This window comes from Littorina saxatilis, linkage group LG14, assembly GCF_037325665.1.
Source record: "Littorina saxatilis isolate snail1 linkage group LG14, US_GU_Lsax_2.0, whole genome shotgun sequence".
NCBI classification, from domain to species: domain Eukaryota; kingdom Metazoa; phylum Mollusca; class Gastropoda; order Littorinimorpha; family Littorinidae; genus Littorina; species Littorina saxatilis.
The window spans coordinates 15,322,977-15,345,756 of NC_090258.1; the positions used below are offsets into that span (position 1 = coordinate 15,322,977).

At 42.1% G+C, this 22,780-nt stretch overlaps 1 protein-coding gene across 6 annotated transcripts in view; it reads right to left on the reverse strand.

The window, feature by feature from the left end:
• Positions 1 to 22,780, reverse strand: part of LOC138947213 (bromodomain adjacent to zinc finger domain protein 2B-like) — a 115,973-nt gene that overhangs the window by 14,607 nt on the left and 78,586 nt on the right. For 4 of the 6 annotated variants that reach the window (XM_070318650.1, XM_070318649.1, XM_070318648.1 and 1 more), the window contains 13 exons: positions 21,021 to 21,083; positions 20,229 to 20,306; positions 18,705 to 18,816; positions 17,563 to 17,705; positions 15,866 to 15,967; positions 15,059 to 15,168; positions 14,495 to 14,569; positions 12,506 to 12,734; positions 12,084 to 12,140; positions 8,557 to 11,029; positions 7,306 to 7,461; positions 5,735 to 6,114; positions 3,204 to 3,379 (listed from right to left, as the gene is read on the reverse strand). In XM_070318650.1, the coding sequence (XP_070174751.1) occupies positions 3,204 to 3,379; positions 5,735 to 6,114; positions 7,306 to 7,461; positions 8,557 to 11,029; positions 12,084 to 12,140; positions 12,506 to 12,734; positions 14,495 to 14,569; positions 15,059 to 15,168; positions 15,866 to 15,967; positions 17,563 to 17,705; positions 18,705 to 18,816; positions 20,229 to 20,306; positions 21,021 to 21,083 (4,154 nt within the window). The remainder of the gene's footprint in view (positions 1 to 3,203; positions 3,380 to 5,734; positions 6,115 to 7,305; positions 7,462 to 8,556; positions 11,030 to 12,083; positions 12,141 to 12,505; positions 12,735 to 14,494; positions 14,570 to 15,058; positions 15,169 to 15,865; positions 15,968 to 17,562; positions 17,706 to 18,704; positions 18,817 to 20,228; positions 20,307 to 21,020; positions 21,084 to 22,780) is intronic. The other 2 variants (XM_070318651.1, XM_070318647.1) reach the window with 1 other exon arrangement.

Consider the following 22,780-nt stretch of genomic DNA (forward strand, 5'->3'; position numbering starts at 1 on the left):
ACGTCGTTTTCAACCATTCAAGGTTATATCGCGACGGGGAAAGGGGGGAGATGGGATAGAGCCACTTGTTTTTCTTTCTTTCTTTATTTGGTGTTTAACGTCGTTTTCAACCATTCAAGGTTATATCGCGACGGGGAAAGGGGGGAGATGGGATAGAGCCACTTGTTTTTCTTTCTTTCTTTATTTGGTGTTTAACGTCGTTTTCAACCATTCAAGGTTATATCGCGACGGGAAAAGGGGGGAGATGGGATAGAGCCACTTGTCTTTCTTTCTTTCTTTATTTGGTGTTTAACGTCGTTTTCAACCATTCAAGGTTATATCGCGACGGGGAAAGGGGGGAGATGGGATAGAGCCACTTGTTTTTCTTTCTTTCTTTATTTGGTGTTTAACGTCGTTTTCAACCATTCAAGGTTATATCGCGACGGGGAAAGGGGGGAGATGGGATAGAGCCACTTGTCTTTCTTTCTTTCTTTATTTGGTGTTTAACGTCGTTTTCAACCATTCAAGGTTATATCGCGACGGGGAAAGGGGGGAGATGGGATAGAGCCACTTGTTTTTCTTTCTTTCTTTATTTGGTGTTTAACGTCGTTTTCAACCATTCAAGGTTATATCGCGACGGGGAAAGGGGGGAGATGGGATAGAGCCACTTGTCTTTCTTTCTTTCTTTATTTGGTGTTTAACGTCGTTTTCAACCATTCAAGGTTATATCGCGACGGGGAAAGGGGGGAGATGGGATAGAGCCACTTGTCTTTCTTTCTTTCCTTCTTTATTTGGTGTTTAATGTCGTTTTCAACCACGAAGGTTATATCGCGACAGGGAAATGGGGGGAGATGGGATAGAGCCACTTGTCTTTATTTCTTTATTTGGTGTTTAACGTCGTTTTCAACCATGAAGGTTATATCGCGACGGGGAAAGGGGGGAGATGGGATAGAGCCACTTGTCTTTCTTTCTTTCCTTCTTTATTTGGTGTTTAACGTCGTTTTCAACCATTCAAGGTTATATCGCGACGGGGAAAGGGGGGAGATGGGATAGAGCCACTTGTCTTTCTTTCTTTATTTGGTGTTTAACGTCGTTTTCAACCATTCAAGGTTATATCGCGACGGGGAAAGGGGGGAGATGGGATAGAGCCACTTGTCTTTCTTTCTTTCTTTCTTTATTTGGTGTTTAACGTCGTTTTCAACCATTCAAGGTTATATCGCGACGGAGAAAGGGGGGAGATGGGATAGAGCCACTTGTCTTTCTTTCTTTCTTTCTTTATTTGGTGTTTAACGTCGTTTTCAACCATTCAAGGTTAAATCGCGACGGGGAAAGGGGGGAGATGGGATAGAGCCACTTGTCTTTCTTTCTTTCTTTATTTGGTGTTTAACGTCGTTTTCAACCATTCAAGGTTATATCGCGACGGGGAAAGGGGGGAGATGGGATAGAGCCACTTGTCTTTCTTTCTTTCTTTATTTGGTGTTTAACGTCGTTTTCAACCATTCAAGGTTAAATCGCGACGGGGAAAGGGGGGAGATGGGATAGAGCCACTTGTCTTTCTTTCTTTTTTTCTTTGGTGTTTAACGTCGTTTTCAACCATTCAAGGTTATATCGCGATGGGGAAAAGGGGGAGATGGGATAGAGCCACTTGTTTTTCTTTCCTTCTTTATTTGGTGTTTAACGTCGTTTTCAACCATTCAAGGTTATATCGTGACGGGGAAAGGGGGGAGATGGGATAGAGCCACTTGTCTTTCTTTCTTTCTTTATTTGGTGTTTAACCTCGTTTTCAACCATTCAAGGTTATATCGCGACGCGGACGGGGAAAGGGGGGAGATGGGATAGAGCCACTTGTCAATTGTTTCTTGTTCACAAAACCACTAATCAAAAATTTGCTCCAGGGGCTTGCAACATAGTACAATGTATTACCTTACTGGGAGAATGCAAGTTTCCAGTACAAAGGACTTAACATTTCTTACATAATGCTTGACTAAAATCTTTACAAAAATTGACTATATTCTATACAAGAAACACTTGACAAGTGTAAAAGGAGAAACAAAATCCGTTAGTCGCCTCTTACGACATGCTGGGGAGCATCGGGTAAATTCTTCCCCCTAACCCGCGGGGAGTTTAGAGACCTTAAATATATCTGAGAAAATTAGGTCTTTAAAGAATGAGGGAGTCAATTTACAGATGAAATGACAGGGGCGGGGATGTAGCTCAGTCGGTAGCGCGCTGGATTTGTATCCAGTTGGCCGCTGTCAGCGTGAGTTCGTCCCCACGTTCGGCGAGAGATTTATTTCTCAGAGTCAACTTTGTGTGCAGACTCTCCTCGGTGTCCGAACACCCCCCGTGTGTACACGCAAGCACAAGACCAAGTGCGCACGAAAAAGATCCTGTAATCCATGTCAGAGTTCGGTGGGTTATAGAAACACGAAAATACCCAGCATGCTTCCCCCGAAAACGGCGTATGGCTGCCTAAATGGCGGGGTAAAAACCGGTCATACACGTAAAATTCCACTCGTGCAAAAAACACGAGTGTACGTGGGAGTTTCAGCCCACGAACGCAGAAGAAGAAGAAGAAGATGAAATGACCAGAGCATCTAGAAAAAAATGACAGGTCTTAATATTGGGAAAGTCTTAAATTCAGCGGTCTGAAAAAAGGAGTACCATTGTACTATTGTGCAATATATTCTGTCAATTGCAGCAGAGAATTTGCGTTGTTGACATTCTTACAAATAGATTTCATTTTTGTTCAAGTATTTTAAAATATATTATTATATATTAAAAATCCAACAATACCAGAAACCAAATCGCTAACAAGTCAAACCTACCAGCTTACATTTTGTTCTGCACCATTTCTTGTGTTCTGACTGTTTGGCATGACAGAGTGATCAAGTTTTGCTGGGGTTCGTTCCAGTAAAAAAAATACAGGTTTCAATAATAGCTGGCCTGGAGCTCTGTTACTGGTTACTGACAAAGACATGGGTGCAACCTGGAAAATTCCAAAAACCGGCAAAAGTTGGGGTCCAGCTTTTTTAGTATTTAAAATGCCAAAAAAACCCTCTCCTGGAACAAAAACATCGGCAGCCGATGAAACCAAAAACCGGCTGCCGGCGTGTAGCCGGCAGAGTTGCACCCATGCAAAGACGACGACGACTCGGTACCTCCTGTAACTGAAATTCATGTAACTGAAGTTCAACTCTATGGACAATGACTGTCACACATACTTGCGAATGAGCGGAGGTTTGAGGTAGCGTCTCTCAATGTTGCTCTCCAGCATCTGCAGACGTTGACGTGCCAGCTCCATGGGGTAGAAATTGGGCGGCTGAGGATCGGTCACGGAGCGATCCACCATCCGGACCTCCGAATCCTCACTGGCTCGCTGGGGTAGCTTCCACACCTGCTGAGTCCGCAGTGAGATTTGGTTTACATTATTGGAATGTGGAATTATTACGAAAAACAGACAAACTGACAGACAGACATAAACTAACGCATGAATGCACACACTGAGTAATTCATTAGCTTGAAAAATGTGATGCGAAGATAACAAATTCAGCCGTGCATACGATTTATCTTTCCTTCTCAACACAGAAATACATATGATATCAACCCGCACATGTGATTTTAACATGTGGACACGAACAAACACACACTTTACCTTTTCTTAGTCTAGCACCTGCACATCCTCAATGCACACTAGTTACACATAGAAATACACACACCTATCCTCCCCCCCCCCTCCCCCCTCCTTTTCCCTCGGCACCCTCGTCTCCATCCCCACCACAAAGCAGTCAACTTACGTTATCTTCCAGGCTGGCATTACAAATCTTGACTTTGGTACTTCAACATACTCAAGAAAGACACCAGCTCCACACAAACACACATAATCATCACACACCCCACACACACACTGCCTTAATCTTCCCACTCCTCACCACCACAAAGCAGGGTGGCTTTAAAAATCCTGCCTACCAGGGCTTCCACATCCTGACTGACTATTAGGGTTTAACGTCCCTAATCCTCCAGACATGCCAGCTACACACACACACACACACACACACACACACACACACACACACACACACACACACAACCTATCCACACACACACACACAACCTATCTCAGCCCGTACGAAATGAACATATATGAACATATAAGAGACATATAAGAAACCTATAAGTTTCTTATAAGAAACATATAAGTTTCATATATGACAAGTAAAAAGCTATGTATGTCAGTTGTAGGAATAGGTTTCTTATAAGTCTCTTATATGAAAAAGACCCCAATTCATATAAGAATCATATATGAATCATATATGAGAACCTGCACTTCCAGAAACCTATAGTTCTCTTATATGTTTCTTATATGAATCTTATATGACTCTTATATGAATCATCACTTAGTTTCTGCATAGGAGAATTCAGGACTTGGAAAAAATATTGGACAATGCTGAATTACTGGCAATACTGGCTTTCATATATGTTTCATATATGAACAGGAAGTGGATGGTTTGCCTTGAGCATTATCTCCCCCTGACTGAACGGCCATCTTTGTGACAGCAGCTCTGTGAGGATGTTTAGCAGAAAATCAGTGAAAGAGCAGGACTAAAATGCAAAGTTCTTACAGAAATAATTGGACTTGATGTATGAATATGTGAAGAGAATGTTTATGTCATGCTGATGTTTGTGGGTGGCTGGCAGCCCAACCAACCCAACAGCTTGACACTGACAGGTTTGTGTTTTTATTCAAAATCCAGAATTTCCCTCCATTATTTGTTTTACTTTACAGTTCTGGTTCTGCATCAGGTGATCAAATCATGTTTACCAGCACTACTTTGGTTCAAGCAACAAGAAACTGTGACAGCTGTGCATATTCAAGAAAATTATTTGTGGCTGTAACTTGTTTGTTGTTTCTTGTTCATAATTTCAAGTTTCAAAGTATTGGATTTGAAGAGGACAATGCATGTCTTACTCCTCTTCTTGTGACCAGTGATTTAGAGATCTGTTTGTTTTTGCCCTCAAAATAAACACAACTTCAGTAAAGATATGTATACTGAACCAAAAGGTATTTTGCAGTTGGATTCATTATAATTCAAAGTCAAGACAGTTAAATTGGGTTAAGCAGGTGTTATTTCCCTTGTAAACACAAATGTAGGTCAAGGTCGTGTGTCTAGTATGAGACATATAAATATCATATATGAGACATATAAGAATCCTATAAGGGAGATGTAGGTTTCATATAAGATTCTTATAAGTCTCATATATGAACATTTCATATAAGAGACCTATAGCTTTCTTATAAGAGAATATAAGATTCATATAAGAGACCTATATGAGCTCAGGTTATAGGTTCATATATGATTCATATAAGTTTCTTATAAGAATTTACCTCATTTGCATTTAAAATACCTATAAGCCACATATATGAAATTGTCATACAAGACTCTTATAAGAATCTTATATGAAATTGGGTCCAATTTCTTATAAGAACGTTTCGTACGGGTGCACACACACACACACAACCTATCCACACACACACACACACACACAACCTATCCACACACACACACACACACACACAACCTATCCACACACACACACAACCTATCCACACACACACACACACAACCTATCCACACACACACACACAACCTATCCACACACACACACACACAATCTATCCACACACACAACCTATCCACCTTCTCCCCACACCCCCTTCATCCCACCCCTGACCACCACAAAGCAGTCCACTCACTTTGACTTGCAGGCTTGCGTTGAAAATCCTGTCTTCCAGCGCCTCCACATCTTCAAGACAGGCCAGCTCCACCTCAAACTCAACTCGTACACTCCAACTATCTTCCCGCTCTTTCGGGATTGCATCATCTGCATCATCTTCTGCCTCAACCTCCATCTTTTCATGGGCATTGTGGTCCTTTTCGTCTGCGATGTCTTCCGGTTCCTTTTTGATCTCCTGTTTGAGCGGAAAGTTGGAGTTTTCCGTTTCCTCGTTTATGCTGGTGGTGCTGGTGTTGTTATCTGATGTGGAGTCATTGGTTGTGTCTTTTGTCTGTTCCTGCTCTGAGGGTTGGAGGACAATGATGGGTTTCTCTTCCTTTTCTTGTTTGATTGCTTTGCCTGTAGAGAGAAAGCCAATAAATGATTCAAACATCCAAAATCTTTAAAAAATAGGTATCAAAAGTATCATAAAAACAAAAGTTAGTTTATTGAACATTCCCTGAACTAACCTTTTTTTTTTTTTTGACTCTAGATTTTAGAATGTTAGCTCCCCTTAAAACGGAGTATGGCTGCCTAAATAGCTGGGGGAAAATGGTCACACATGCAAATATATGCTTGTGCAAAACACGAGTTAGTGAGTTTCAGCCCATGAACGCAGAAGAAGGCAAAGGAGAAGAGAACGTTAGCAGTCCATTTTTTTCCGATTATGAACAGCATTTTGAACAGAAGTAAACACAGATGTTCCATAGCCTAACCAACAGTTCTAATAGTGCCTGTACACAAACTGTGACTAGTACAGTGGAACCCCCAATTTAAGACTCCCTCCTTTTTAAGACCTTGTTTTCTCAGACTTTCTGTTCATTGCCTCTGTATAATTGCCCCCATTTTAAGACTCCCTCCTTTTTAAGACCTTGTTCTCTCAGACTTTCTGTTCATTGCCTCTGTATAATTACCCCCATTTTAAGACTCCCTCCTTTTTAAGACCTTGTTTTCTCAGACTTTCTGTTCATTGCCTCTGTATAATTACCCCCATTTTAAGACTCCCTCCTTTTTAAGACCTTGTTTTCTCAGACTTTCTGTTCATACCCTCTGTATAATTACCCCCATTTTAAGACTCCCTCCTTTTTAAGACCCAATTTTCTCAGATTTTTTTAGGCCTTAATGCAATAAGCGGCACTAGAATGACCAAAATAAAACATGTAAAATACATGGAGTAACTTAGTTTTCTGGGTAGTTATTGAAGTGACTTATATAAAGAAAGGAAAAAATTGTGAAAACTAAAGGACATAGATTGCCGTTGCTATACACAGCGCCATATTGGATTTCTAGGAAACGGTTTTACAGCAACATCATACATCAGAAATGCTTAATATTTGGCACAAGGATACACATGACTTTTATCTGCAATCATATAGAACGATATTTTGACTAAAGACTACAGTTGAATTTAAATTAATTTTTGTAATAAGGATTAACAAGTCTCTTCAATAACTACCCAGAAAACTAGGTAATTCCATGTATTCTCCAAGTTTAATTTTACTGCCGCTCATTGCCTTAAAAGGAGGGTTCCACTGTAATCATCAGACTCACCCGTATCGACAGTGCAGAGAGAAGCACAGATGAAGTCCATGTATTTGCGCAGAGTGTAGGACATGTTCTTCTCCCTTACGCCGCGGTTCAGCAAGTTGTTGTACAGCTGTCGTACGTGCTCTGCATCCAGGATCTTCCACCAACCACGCTGCTTGCCTGTACAAACATTCAAGTTGATACTTAACTAATCATTCAATCACAGACCTGTTTACCCCCCCAAATGAAAATCAGGAATGCAACTAGTATTTTTCCGTAATTTGAGGCATCTTTGAGTAATCTTTTTTATCAACCATAAACCAGCTCGAAAACGATTAAACGACACGTTTATTCGCGCGCTACATGTACCATGCAAAACAAGTACAAAATTGATAACCATGTTTAACAGTATTGTACTACACACACAGAAGCTCGATCACACACACACACACACACACACACACACACACACACACACACACACACACACACACACACACACAACACACCTGATATATATATGCAAGTTAAGAAAGACAAGTTTACTTTATTTAAAAAAAACAAACCACCATAGTATTCAGGGGCGGAGCAAGAGAGCTAGAGGGGGGTTACAACCTAAGGTCCAGAGGTTGGGGGGTCTGGCTGAAGAATTTTAGCTATTCTATTAACAATTTGTGGCTTATCATTGATTTTAAACATGATAAACTGGTGTCAGCAGCCACTCATTATTTCTTTTAAAGTTAGTATTAAATAATGGCAATTTATCTTCTTTGATATCTGCTCCCGACAACAACAACAATTCACAGACAGATGATGTTTTTAGTTTTTTTTCCCACAGACTGAATTTGTGGTTTTTTTGTTGCTTTTTTTGACAGCAAGGGTGGGGGGGGGGGGGGGGGGGGGGTCCGGAACCCCTGTAACATGACGGAAATGACGTGTACGCAACATTTGTGATGTAGCACTTCCTTATATGGCACGGAACGAATGTGGTTGGTTGAAAAAATCCTGTACTAAATAAGCCTACTAGCTCATAATTATGTGAAGTTTCTCCCCCTAAAATTGCCTCTTGAAAGACAGAGCAAGATGTAGTCGAACAAAGCTTTAATAATTTCTTGCTTGCTGTGATAGTCTGCTGAAAATAAAAACTGATTTCTTATCTCAAAAGAAAATTCACCATCAGGCCTGAGTTGTTCCACGCCCATGAAAACTACCGTTCAAAAACTATGTTAACCCACATCACAAACAGTCAGTGTGCATTCAGTCACGACGACTTACCGATGGGGATGGGAAGCCGTTCTCCCTGTATCTTCATCAGCTCTGACGCCGGGTCAAAATCCAGGAGCTGTTCTGACCACAGAAAAGAGTCTGATGGGGGCGCTGGCACTTTGAAAGAGTCCCCACACAAAGACAAGTCTGACGTGTTGGTCGCCGTGGAAACGGCCATGGAAACATCACTGAGTCTGGACTGTGAGAGGTGAGCTTGGAATGCCGATGTCAGCTCAAGAAACGCTTTGGTCTGAGATTCCGAGGCGGACAAGGAGGAGGAGGATTCAGCTTGTGTAGCTGTGGAGGTCGTCTTTTGCTGTGCTTGTTGCTGCTGTTGTTGCTGTTGCTGCTGCTGCAAAGCCTGTTGCTGCATGGGCAGCAGCGACAGCAAGGACAGTGAAGCAGAAGCGATGTTCTCCGAGGACACCACACCTATCCCCGGCACCGTGGTCGTCGAACTACTGGTGACGACCTTGGGCAAGGTCGAGCCTTTGTCATCGCACGCTATCCTGGGCAGGATGCTGAACCAGGGCTTCTGGTCCAAAATGTCCACGTAGCTTTTGAGGAAATGTTCGCTGATGAGCGGCGAGGGAGGGAAGAGGTTGGGAGGCAGAAAGTGGTTGTTGGCGCTGCTGCTGTTGGTGCTGGTAGAAGAGGTGGTGCAGGTGGAGGAGGTTGTTGCTGTCGTTGACGCAGACCTTTCACCCTCAGGCTCTTTTTTCAGCAAAGCGTCTATGCTGATAAAGTTGGACTTTTTGTCCTTCAGCGGAGACGATGACAATGAGACAGATGGGTTCGTCAACGAGACTGGTGTGCTGTTCAGCAGAGGCAAAGTCTGTTGTGCTGCTAGCAAAGACAACGAAATCGACGAAGCCGTCGGAGTGGACGACAACTGCAACAGCGGTCCGTTCTCCGCCGACACAGGGGTGGAGCTGAAAGACGGGGATGCTGTCACAGCTTTCGGTGTCTCTGCCGACACTGACAAAGCTGCTGATGACAACAAAGAAGCGGCTGTCGACGGCACCATTTTCCTTGGAGAAACTGCCCTTGGTTTTGGTGTGGATGAATTGGGAGAGAGTCCAGAGCCACATTTTGCCGCCAGGACTGACGTGGAAAATTCTGGACTCAGCAGTGACACAGTCAACAACGACTTACATGATGACGTTTTCAGCGGTGACATCACCGACACAGAGGTCACAGGGGACATGGAATTCACCGCCGACGCGGCATTCATCATGTCGACAGATGTTGAGGCATTCACCGGCGTAGAGGACAGAATGGTTTGTGAATTTGAGGAAAAAGTCTGCGCCACCTTGGGGGTGGTTGGGGTGGTGAGATTTGCTGCCCCCACTTCTGACGTTGCTGCAGCAGCTGCTAAAGATGATAATGTTGACGATGCAGAGGATGAAGACAATGAGGCTAATGACAAAGGAGATGGGAATGATGGTGTGGATGAGACTGCAGTCACTGTGGTGGTGATCGGAGACGTTAATGTGTTGAGTGATGACATTGTCAATGATAACGTCACTGACGATGATAGCAATGACTGTGACGATGAGACAGATGGCGATGATGATGAAACGGCACTAACAGAAACTTCAGCTGCATTCCTTTCCACACACTCGTCCACCTTTTGTTCACAGCTGTTTGATTTCACACACGATTCAGGAGTGCTGAATGTAGGCAGTTTCAGCAAGTCACTCATCTTGCTCAAAATGGACTCGTGGGGGGTTGCAACAGAATGAGACGTAGTGGAAATCTTCACAAGATCTGCTGCAGAGAATGTTGAGTCCGTTTTACCCACCGCTGAGGTATGAACAGATTCTTCCACGGCAGAGACTGTGGCACCATTCTGTGCTGCTGGAGATAAGGAGGCGGAGGTGGGGGTGGGGGCAACAGAAGAGTTTGTCTGAGAGTTTGTGCTCACACTATTGCCACTTCCTTCATGAACAGAATCACAACCGTTTGAAACCACGTCGGACGTCTTTTCACTGTTCACCCTTACATCCTTCTCAGTTTGACTTTTCGCTGAGGCGACCACGTCTGATTCTTGGCTTTCTGCGTTTATCGCCTTTTTCTCAGAATCTTTGTCTTTGACTATGCCAGAATCATCGGCGATGGGTTCCGTCTTCACGGATTTGTCCTGTTCATTCGTAGACCCGTCCGTTTTCCCACAACCCTCTTCCACTTTTGTTACTTCCTTCACCCCCTCTTCCTCCATTTTCTCTTCCTTCAAAGGAGCATTTTCTTCACGCTCTTTCTCATTGTTCTTCTCCTCCTCCTCCTGTTTGACTTTTTGCTTGGCCAGAAGTTCTTCTTCGAAGGGAAGAGCCTCCGTCTCTCCGGATTCAATCCCCTCGACAAAGACGCCACCGGACCACGGCAGCATCCAGTAGAAACGCTTGAAGCGATCCTGGCCCAGGCACGTCCCTCGAAGCTGCTTGCTGACGTCAGCCACTTTGGAGTCATAGGAGTTGTGTTGCTGAAATGAACAAGAACAGATGTTTCAATCAACCAATCAATATGAGGCTTATATCGCGCGTATTCCGTGGGTACAGTTCTAAGCGCAGGGATTTATTTTTTTATTTTTTTATTTTAATTTTATGCAATTTATATTGTGCACATATTCAAGGCACAGGGATTTATTTATGCCGTGTGAGATGGAATTTTGTTGTTGTACACAATACATCACGCATTCACATCGGCCAGCAGATCGCAGCCATTTCGGCGCATATCCTACTTTTCACAGCCTAGTATTCCAAGTCACACGGGTATTTTGGTAGACATTTTTATCTATGCCTATACAATTTTGCCAGGAAAGACCCTTAAAGATGTTTAAGTAAATCGGATTCAGTTTTATGAAGATGAATGTTTTTACACTGTAGGTCTGTTTTGTTTTTTTCCCTAACCAGTAGTAACAAACAGCATGACTATTGACTATAAAAAGGTTAAATAAAGTAAAAATCTAAAATCCAATCCCTTATGAATGAATGTAATGACATCAATAACTGTGTGCATGTATGGTATGTTTGTTTGTTCATGGGCTGAAACTCCCACGGCTTTTACGTGTATGACCGTTTTTACCCCCCCATTTAGGCAGCCATACACCGCTTTCGGAGGAAGCATGCTGGGTATTTTCGTGTTTCTATAACCCACCGAACTCTGACATGGATTACAGGATCTTTTTCGTGCGCACTTGGTCTTGTGCTTGCGTGTACACACGGTTGACTCTGAGAAATAAATCTCTCGCCGAACGTGGGGACGAACTCACGCTGACAGCGGCCAACTGGATACAAATCCAGCGTGCTACCGACTGAGCTACATCCCCGCCCCTTGTATGGTATGAACACTGCCTTAACATTCTTCACAGCTATCAATACCATGAGGTTATAATTATCCTTCTTTGGTTCACATCCTACCTGCATCGGCCTGCTTTAAATAGGGAATGTTTATCAATTTGCCAGAATTAAGGCTTCTTACATAGCCAAATGCACTCCTGAAGATGTCAAATTTAAATATACATGTATTGAGCTTACCTTCACCAGTTTGTCGATCTTTTTGTCCATCTCCTCTCTAGAGAGACCCTCGTCCTCCTGTCGAACAGAAAAAGTTGTTGGTGAACTTTGAGAAAGAACAGAATGGTTTCATTATGAACTCTTGACAAATAGTTGCTGAATTTTGAAAGCACAACAAAGACAGCGGCATAAAGGAACAAACAATGGAACACTTGATCTAAGATCCCTTTTGTGCTCAGCTTCAACAATAAACATGCAAAGGTTAAAACACTGAAACAAAAAGTTAGCCAATGTTGAAATCTCTCTCTCTCTCTCTCTCTCTCTCTCTCTCTCTCTCTCTCTCTCTCTCTCTCTCTCTCTCTCTCTCTCTCTCTAATCCCTGAACCTCTTGCTCCAACATCTCAAAACCCTGCAATACCAAAAAGCACTACTGCAATTCTCACATCTTCCGATCGGTTTCCAGTGGTGCTGTTGTCATCACAGCTCTCCGCCTCCTCCTCCTCCTCTTTCTCCTCTTCCTCCTCCTCTTTTTCGTCCTCATCGTCGCTGTGGATCTTGCTGGAGGTGGTGGTCATGTTGGTCATGCTGTCGTCGTCGGTCACCACAGGCTGTGGCGTGGTGTGGCCCATCAGCTCCAGCTTCAGGTATTTGCGTGCTCTTAGTGTGCGCAGTCTGCAATTATAAATCGTCAAATGAAAAAAAAAGGAAAATAACCACAACAGCAGCCAGTTTAGGCAAGTTCTTTGTCAAAAGAAATCATGATGAGGTAGTAACAAAAAATTAATTTAAATAAAAAGCCTGAAAGCATGCCATTCCACTAAATAAAACTTTGAAAAAATGATGCAAAACTGTGCAATTTGGGTATTTCAAGAATAATAATAATAATAATAATAATAATAATAATAATAATGAACACTTATTAATCATTAAGAATGATCTCTTGATTTTTAAAAATGAAAGAAAATTGCCAATTGGCAGAAATATCCCATGCCTGAAAATAAAAGCTCTCTAAAACTACTTCTCAAATGTTCATAGCATCTGTAAATTGATTTCTATTTTGAGACTCCCTTCATTTCAAAACCTGATTTTTTACATTTAGTCAAGTTTTGACTAAATGTTTTAACATCGAGGGGGAATCGAAACGAGGGTCGTGGTGTATGTGTGTGTGTGCGTGCGTGTGTGCGTGCGTGTGTGCGTGCGTGTAGAGCGATTCAGACCAAACTACTAGACCGATCTTTATGAAATTTGACATGAGAGTTCCTGGGTATGATATCCCCGAACGTTTTTTTCCTTTTTTTGATAAATGTCTTTGATGACGTCATATCCGGCTTTTCGTGAAAGTTGAGGCGGCACTGTCACGCTCTCATTTTTCAACCAAATTGGTTGAAATTTTGATCAAGTAGTCTTCGACGAAGCCCGGACTTCGGTATTGCATTTCAGCTTGGTGGCTTAAAAATTAATTAATGACTTTGGTCATTAAAAATCTGAAAATTGTAAAAAAAATTATTTTTTTCTAAAACGATCCAAATGTACGTTCATCTTATTCTCCATCATTTGCTGATTCCAAAAACATATAAATATGTTATATTCGGATTAAAAACAAGCTCTGAAAATTAAATATATAAAAATTATTATCAAAATTAAATTTTTGAAATCAATTTAAAAACACTTTCATCTTATTCCTTGTCGGTTCCTGATTCCAAAAACATATAGATATGATATGTTTGGATTAAAAACACGCTCAGAAAGTTAAAACAAAGAGAGGTACAGAAAAGTGTGCTATCCTTCTCAGCGCAAGTACTACCCCGCTCTTCCTGTCAATTTCACTGCCTTTGCCGTGCGCGGTGGACTGACGATGCTACGAGTATACGGTCTTGCTGCATTGCATTGCGTTCAGTTTCATTCTGTGAGTTCGACAGCTACTTGACTAAATGTTGTATTTTCGCCTTACGCGACTTGTTTAGATTTGTTGTGACCTTCCTCTTCTTCTTCTTCTGCGTTCGTGGGCTGAAACTCCCATGTACACTCGTGTTTTTTGCACGAGTGGAATTTTACGTGTATGACCGTTTTTTACCCCGCCATTTAGGCAGCCATACGCCGTTTTCGGAGGAAGCATGCTGGGTATTTTCGTGTTTCTATAACCCACCGAACTCTGACATGGATTACAGGATCTTTTTCGTGCGCACTTGGTCTTGTGCTTGCGTGTACACACGAGGGTGTTCGGACACCGAGGAGAGTCTGCACACAAAGTTGACTCTGAGAAATAAATCTCTCGTCGAACGTGGGGACGAACTCACGCTGACAGCGGCCAACTGGATACAAATCCAGCGCGCTACCGACTGAGCTACATCCCCGCCCTCGCTGTGACCTTAATAGCATAAATAAAATTAAATAAATAAATAAATAAAAAAGGGACAGAAAGAACTGCTTACTTTCGGATTTGTCCTTCTGCAACCCATTTATCTCTCCGCAGTGTGTTCATCGTTTCCAATGTTTTTTCAATCTCCCTGCACATAACAAACATGGCGTATGGTAATGAGAGAAACAGAAAGGCAGTGTCTGACGGGAGGGGCAGAGAGAGAGAGAGAGAGAGAGAGAGAGAGAGAGAGAGAGAGAGAGAGAGAGAGAGAGAGAGAGAGAGAGAGAGAGAGAGAGTGAGAAAGAGAGAGAGAAAGAGAAAAAGAAAGAGAGGGACACTGGAGAGATTCGAGAGAGAGAGAGAGAGAGAGAGAGAGAGAGAGAGAGAGAGAGAGAGAGGGAGACAGAGATTAATGGTCTGACTGACCAACTAAACAATCCACAGAAAGAAAGACAGGCTCTTACGCTGACAGAGTTTTATGAAAAGAGAGACAGAGATGCTTGTGAGCATGCTTTGAACAAAAATGTGTGTGTCAGCGCAAGTGTGACATGGATGCACATGTCCTTTACAGGCTCAAAACAAAGACACACCACACCATTTCAAATGGCCAGAAAACAAAACAAAGCTAGCGACCTACCCTGAGAGTCTCTTGCTGCTAAGCAGCTCGTTGCAGAGAAAAGCAATGATGGCCGCTTTCTTGGTGGCGTTCAGAGCCTCCAGTGGTATCTCCTCCAGCCACTGACTCATCTGAAATTAGGTGACCGTGTCAAAATATTACTCATTGTCATTGTCAAAACTTAAACTAAAGCAGCATCAGAATGCCGTACAAAACAACAGTCAACTGCTTGTAGTGTGATACTGTGGTTGTATCCACAAGCTGATGGAAATAAGATGATTGATGCAATATGAAAAAAATTTCAGGGCACAATAAACTTAGATGGTACAATGCATTTGAACAACAAGTCTTTCAAAATATCCCAGATAACAATGAAAAGAACAGTGGAGTTCATTTAAGCCACATCAAAAAAGTGACTCAGGTGTTAACTTCTTCTCAGATTTGACCTTAGGCCAAAAAATTTTTTTTGTCTGTTTAGGGTAACATGACCAAAAAAAGTAGGGTCGGTAGGTAGGTAGGGTTTTTTTTTTTGTTTTTTTTTGTTGTGTTGGCTGAACATTCACTTCTTATATTTGATGAATACATGTTTCAAAACTAACGTATAAATAAAACAGAGAGAAAGGGAGAGAAAGAAACGCCAAATGTCTCTTTTTAGCATTTTTACCTCTTTTTTTTTCTTTTCTTTTTTGAAATCCAAAAAAAGTTTTTGGGTCGGCGCCAAATCGATAGGGTCGGTCGGGTTACCCTAAACAGACAAATTTTTTTTTTTTGCCTTATGATTAAAATCAGATGCAATATCAAGAGTTAATTAATTCAAACCAGGCTCACCTCTTTCTCTCCATGGGCAAAGAGGAAGAGTCGAGTGACTTCAGACATGGTGGCGTCAGTGATTTCTAAATCTGTGATCTTTTGGTTCAATGCCGTCATTGCCTGCAAGCACACACCATCACTGAATGTCAATTCTAAAATATAACACCACATTTATTATCTCCCTTGACTTTTTCTTTACATTTCTAACTCAAAGTCACTGCTATTTCAGCAGTGTTTGCTGAATTTTTGACTGCTGAAGCTAACACTGCAGAAGAAGTTTGCTCATTCAGGCAAGACAATAAAATCTCAGTTGATTTGTATAGAGTCAAGCTAAGTAGAGATGATTTGAGCTTATTTGACCTGAAACAAGGCTGGCACTGTGATGGTATTGTCATTACGGTTACAATGAGTGCAGGTGGGAATCTGAATAAAACTATTGACTGATCTTTAATAAATCAAAAGGATAGAAGATCATTGCTAAGTCTTGCCTTACAACCAGATCTTCCTACATCTATAACACACTGACAAATACGGCTGTACACTACAGTGGACCCCCCCCCCCCCCCCCCCCTTTTAATACCCCCTCAATGTAACACTCCTCCCTTTGTAGGACCTCCATTTTTCAGATTTTCCGTTCATAACATCCGTCAATTGACCTCCATTTTAAGACTCCCTCCTTTTTAAGACCTTTCTTTCTTTATTTGGTGTTTAACGTCGTTTTCAACCATTCAAGGTTATATCGCGACATGGAAAGGGGGGAGATGGGATAGAGCCACTTGTCAATTGTTTCTTGTTGGACTGGGTGGCCGAGTGGTAACGCACTTGCGCTCGAAAGCGAGAGGTTGCGAGTTCGACCCTGGGTCAGGGCGTTAGCAATTTTCTGCCCCCTTTCCTAACCTAGGTGGTGGGTTCAAGTGCTAGTCTTTCGGATGAGACGAAAAACCGAGGTCCCTTCGTGTACACTACATTGGGGTGTGCACGTTAAAGATCCCACGATTGACAAAAGGGTCTTTCCTGGCAAAATTGTATAGGCATAGATAAAAAAATGTCCACCAAAATACCCGTGTGACTTGGAATAATAAGCCGTGAAAAGTAGGATATGCGCCGAAATGGCTGCGATCTGCTGGTCGATGTGAATGCGTGATGTATTGTGTAAAAAATTCCATCTCACACGGCATAAATAGATCCCTGCGCCTTGAGTCCGAGTCTGGAGATACGCGCGCGATATGAGACTTCATATAATAATAATAACAAAAGCACTAATCAAAAAATTGCTCCAGGGGCTTGCAACGTAGTACAATATATGACCTTACTGGGAGAATGCAAGTTTCCAGTACAAAGGACTTAACATTTCTTACATACTGCTTGACTAAAATCTTTACAAAAATTGACTTTATTCTATACAAGAAACACTTAACAAGGGTAAAAGGAGAAACAGAATCCGTTAGTCGCCTCTTACGACATGCTGGGAAGCATCGGGTAAATTCTTCCCCCTAACCCGCAGGGGGTTGTTAAGACCTGATTTTTCAGATTTTCCGTTCATAACATCTGTCAATTGACCTCTTTTTTAAGACCTGAATTTCTCAGATTTCTTGAGGTCTTAAAAGGATGGGAGGGGAGGGGAGGGGAGGGGAGGGGAGGGGAGGGGAGGGGAGGGGAGGGGAGGGGAGGGGAGGGGAGGGGAGGAGGTCCACTGTACACAAAGAGAAACTCACCGATTTAGGGTTGGGTACACCAAGGTCATCAAGAGCGAATCGCAGCAGATGTAAATAGAGCGTGACCACCTCCTCCACATCCTCATCGTTGATGTTCAGCAGACCGTTCTGCAGCACCTCCAATGAAGGTAAGCTCTCTGAATCTGTTGAACAAAGCAGACACAATTGGAAATAATCAACTATAAATCGCAACACAATCAAAATTACGTTCTATCACACAAGCATATATGAATGAACGTAGTAATACAACCTGGATGCAGTACTATCAAACGCGTTAGAATTAAAACGGTATGATTCCGTTAGGATACAACAGTTGTAAAATTAAGGTAAATAAGTGGGAATCTGAGAAAGTTTGCGGAAAAATTTTCTATCCACAACATTTGTGTTGTTTTACAGTCTTAGAATCTAATTTAACAATATATACAAAACACAAACCTACACATGGGCAAATACACACACACACACACACTTTCCAAAACACCTACGCAAGCATAAGATAAGATAAAGGATAAGATTTTATATAGTCCATGAGGGTAACCTCACAGAAATTCGGGCTGCTTTCTCCCTGGGGAAAGCGAGCTGCCATACAGTATACGGCGCTACCTTTTTCTTTTTTTTTCCTGCATGCGTGTATTCATGTTTCCAAGCCCTGAGACTTAATGCCGTGTGAGATGGAATTTTTTTTTTTACACTTTATTCCAAGTCACACGGGTATTTGGTGGACATTTTTATCTATGCCTATACAATTTTGCCAGGAAAGACCCTTTTGTCAATCGTGGGATCTTTAACGTGCACACCCCAATGTAGTGTACACGAAGGGACCTCGGTTTTTCGTCTCATCCGAAAGACTAGCACTTGAACCCACCACCTAGGTTAGGAAAGGGGGGAGAAAATTGCGGCCTGACCCAGGCCTGAACACGCAACCTCTCGCTTCCGAGCGCAAGTGCGTTACCACTCGGCCACCCAGTCATCTATGCACGCAAAGTTGTGGACAAACTCTACCACCATTAGACAATCCGAGAACGCTGGATCTGGCACACACACACACACACACACACACACACACACACACACACACACACACACACAAACACACACTCACAAACCCTAAATCATCACAAAGAGTGCATTAACTCTCATACCTAGCCCCAAAGCGTCAGCAAAGTTGTGGACAAACTCCACCACCATCAGACAGTCAGAGAACGCTGGACCCGGTAACTTGGTCTCTGGGCATCGTGGGAACTTGGGTAATGGCTGAAAATGGAGAACAATAATAATAGTAGTAATAATAATGAACACTTATTAATCGCCCCTCCTCACTAGAGCTCACGGAGATGTACAATAGCAACAGCATGCACACACACACACACAAACACACACTAAAATACAGTTTTTGGATAACAATACTATAAAGTCTATCCTTAAAAATTCTCACCTAAAACATACATTTATAAATATACATATTACACAAAGCTTCATAACACTGACTTATTGCTGAAAATAAAAAAAGATTTCTGGAAGGTACGTTATTATTCATATTTCATTAACAGTTCACTTTCTTTCAGCAACAGAGTACTTGAACAAACAAAACAAGAAGGGCAAAGCCCATACGACTCACATGCTTTACACATTTTTCCTACCAAAATACATGTGACCTTGACCCAAGGTCAAGGTCATCCAAGGTCATGCAACACAAAGCTGTTAATTCAAGACATAGGAAGTACAATGGTGCTTATTGGCTCTTTCTACCATGAGATATGGTCACTTTTAGTGGTTCACTACCTTATTTTGGTCACATTTCATAAGGGTCAAAGTGACCTTGACCTTGATCATATGTGACCAAATGTGTCTCATGATGAAAGCATAACATGTGCCCCACATAATTTTTAAGTTTGAAACAGTTATCTTCCATAGTTCAGGGTCAAGGTCACTTCAAAATATGTATACAATCCCACTTTGAAGAGCTCCTGTGACCTTGACCTTGAAGCAAGGTAAACCAAACTGGTATCAAAAGATGGGGCTTACTTTGCCCTATATATCATATATAGGTGAGGTATTGAATCTCAAAAACTTCAGAGAAAATGGGAAAAATGTGAAAAATAGCTGTTTTTTAGGCAACATTTATGGCCCCTGCGACCTTGACCTTGAAGCAAGGTCAAGATGCTATGTATGTTTTTTGGGGCCTTGTCATCGTACACCATCTTGCCAAATTTGGTACTGATAGACTGAATAGTGTCCAAGAAATATCCAACGTTAAAGTTTTCCGGACGGACGGACGTCCGGACGGACGGACGGACGGACGGACGACTCGGGTGAGTACATAGACTCACTTTTGCTTCGCATGTGAGTCAAAAAGGAGAACATTATTCTTGCTACAAAAATGGAACCTTTGGAGACAGAGCTGAAATTTATGCTTAACACACAAAATGAGGAAAAAAACCCCAATAATCTTTCTCCTTTTTCTTTTTTGAACCTCAATTGCATGTAGAACATGATAATCTTAAAAAGCATAGTTTTCAAAAATCAGAATAAAGGTCACAAATAACTTTACCTATCCTACCCAATCCCCTTTAAAAGATTCACAAATCTGTGAGTGATTGAGAACAACATGTTTTTCACTTTAACCAACATTTCACTTTAAGTGAAACTGATTTCAGAACACATACCTTTCCATCTCGCAATTCCATGTCGTCCATGGGTTTCTTCATCTCTCTTGCTATCAGCATCTCAATCTGTCGCTGAGCCTGCAACAACAATATGGATCTATTAATGTATGTAATAAGCGAACATCTCCCAACAAAGGACACTTTGTGTTGCTCTTTCACCTATTGATTCAAACAAAGAAACTCTCTCATGAAAGGCCACATGCAATGCAGAGACACTTTTGGTTGGTCCCAAGGATATAATGTTTCACCCAAACAGAGTTCAGTAGCTGTGAGACATACAAAAGCGTGCATGAATTCCACATGAATGACAATGAGCACAACTTAAACAGCACCTAACTCCTTCCTTCATTACAAAACCTGGAGGGATGTGACAGCTTTATGTACTTAAAGCTGCTAAAAGATATACTTCAGATGCCTTATTATAATCTACACAAGCACATGTGAGAAGAACAGGAATATTCTCTCTCTCTCTCTCTCTCTCTCTCTCTCTCTCTCTCTCTCTCTCTCTCTCTCTCTCTCTCTCTCTCTCTCTCTCTCTCTCTCTCTCTCTCTCTCTCTCTCTCTCTCTCTGTATATACTTCCATCTTTTACATGCACCATTTATTGTTTCAATGTACATTATTATCAAAAAGGACTAGTTGTAAGAATGGTTTTGCTGGATCTAATGCTACAGTCCCTTGCCAATAAATACAGTGTTTGAGTTCAAGATCTCTCCACCCGACAGACAGACAGGCAAGCAGAGAGGCAGATGGAGAGACAGAGAGACAGATAACCATGTTTACAGTAACCTACCATCTTCTTCTCCCTCTCTATAGTCTTCTCTCTGATCTTTTCTTCCCTCTGCCTGTCTTTTTCCTGTAAACAAATGACAAACATGCATAAGCCATCCATTCCTGCCTTTCCTTTTCCTTCTGTTCAACTGTCCCTCTCAACTTAACAAGCCACTCACAAGGTAAAATCAAGCAACCAAGCAACACACCCACACAGAACCACTACCACCACTCCTTTTAAAAACAAATATTGGAAGAAAATCAACAGCATACCCCATCATGGCATTGCCAAATTTACAATCAAATTCATTTCGCATGATATTGTAATTGTGAATGTTTTGTTGTGTCAAAAATTAAATATTCCATATAAGGCCAAAAAAAAAATAGTCTGTTTACGGTATCCCGACCGACCCTATTTTTTCGGGCGACCCTAGACTTTTTTTTGGCATTTGGGAAGAAAAAAAATATTAAATAAATAAATAAAAATAAAAAAAATAAAAAATAAAGTCTTTGTTTTTTGGCAAAATAACTTAAAAATATGGTTTTTTTTGGGGAAAAAAAAAAAAAAATCCCGACCTACCGACCCTATTTTTTTTGGCCTATGTTACAGTAAACAGACTTTTTTTGGGGGTTGGCCTAACCAACCATTCTTGTTTTTTGATTCTTCATTTCCCATCAGTCTTCATTTTCATTGCAAAAGAAAGAAAATGACACAGCACAATATTGCTCACACAACTATTATCCCTCCACCCATTCTAACGCGCAAATCCATAGTCTCCCGAGAATGAAAGTGACAGATGCATACTACCCATTCTGAACAACAGACAAACTCCAGGGAAACAACTCTGTCAGGCTTGAATGGGTTGAGGAAGAGTGAATACCCTTGCTGTTAGTGAGTCAAGCCCATACACATGCTTATGTCCACGTGTTTCCGTCACACACCCTCACTAGTGACTGGCCTGAAGAGTGAATACCCTTGCTGTCAGTGAGTCAAGCCCATACACACGCTTATGTCCACGAGTTTCAGTCACACACCCTCACTAGTGACTGGCCTGAAGAGTGAATACCCTTGCTGTCAGTGAGTCAAGCCCATACACATGCTTATGTCCACGAGTTTCAGTCACACACCCTCACTAGTGACTGGCCTGAAGAGTGAATACCCTTGCTGTCAGTGAGTCAAGCCCATACACATGCTTATGTCCACGAGTTTCAGTCACACACCCTCACTAGTGACTGGCCTGAAGAGTGAATACCCTTGCTGTCAGTGAGTCAAGCCCATACACATGCTTATGTCCACGAGTTTCAGTCACACACCCTCACTAGTGACTGGCCTGAAGAGTGAATACCCCTGCTGTTAGTGAGTCAAGCCCATACACATGCTTATGTCCACGAGTTTCAGTCACACACCCTCACTAGTGACTGGCCTGAAGAGTGAATACCCCTGCTGTTAGTGAGTCAAGCCCATACACATGCTTATGTCCACGAGTTTCAGTCACACACCCTCACTAGTGACTGGCCTGAAGAGTGAATACCCCTGCTGTTAGTGAGTCAAGCCCATACACATGCTTATGTCCACGAGTTTCAGTCACACACCCTCACTAGTGACTGGCCTGAAGAGTGAATACCCCTGCTGTTAGTGAGTCAAGCCCATACACATGCTTATGTCCACGTGTTTCAGTCACACACCCTCACTAGTGACTGGCCTGAAGAGTGAATACCCTTGCTGTTAGTGAGTCAAGCCCATACACATGCTCCTGTCCACGTGTTTCAGTCACACACCCT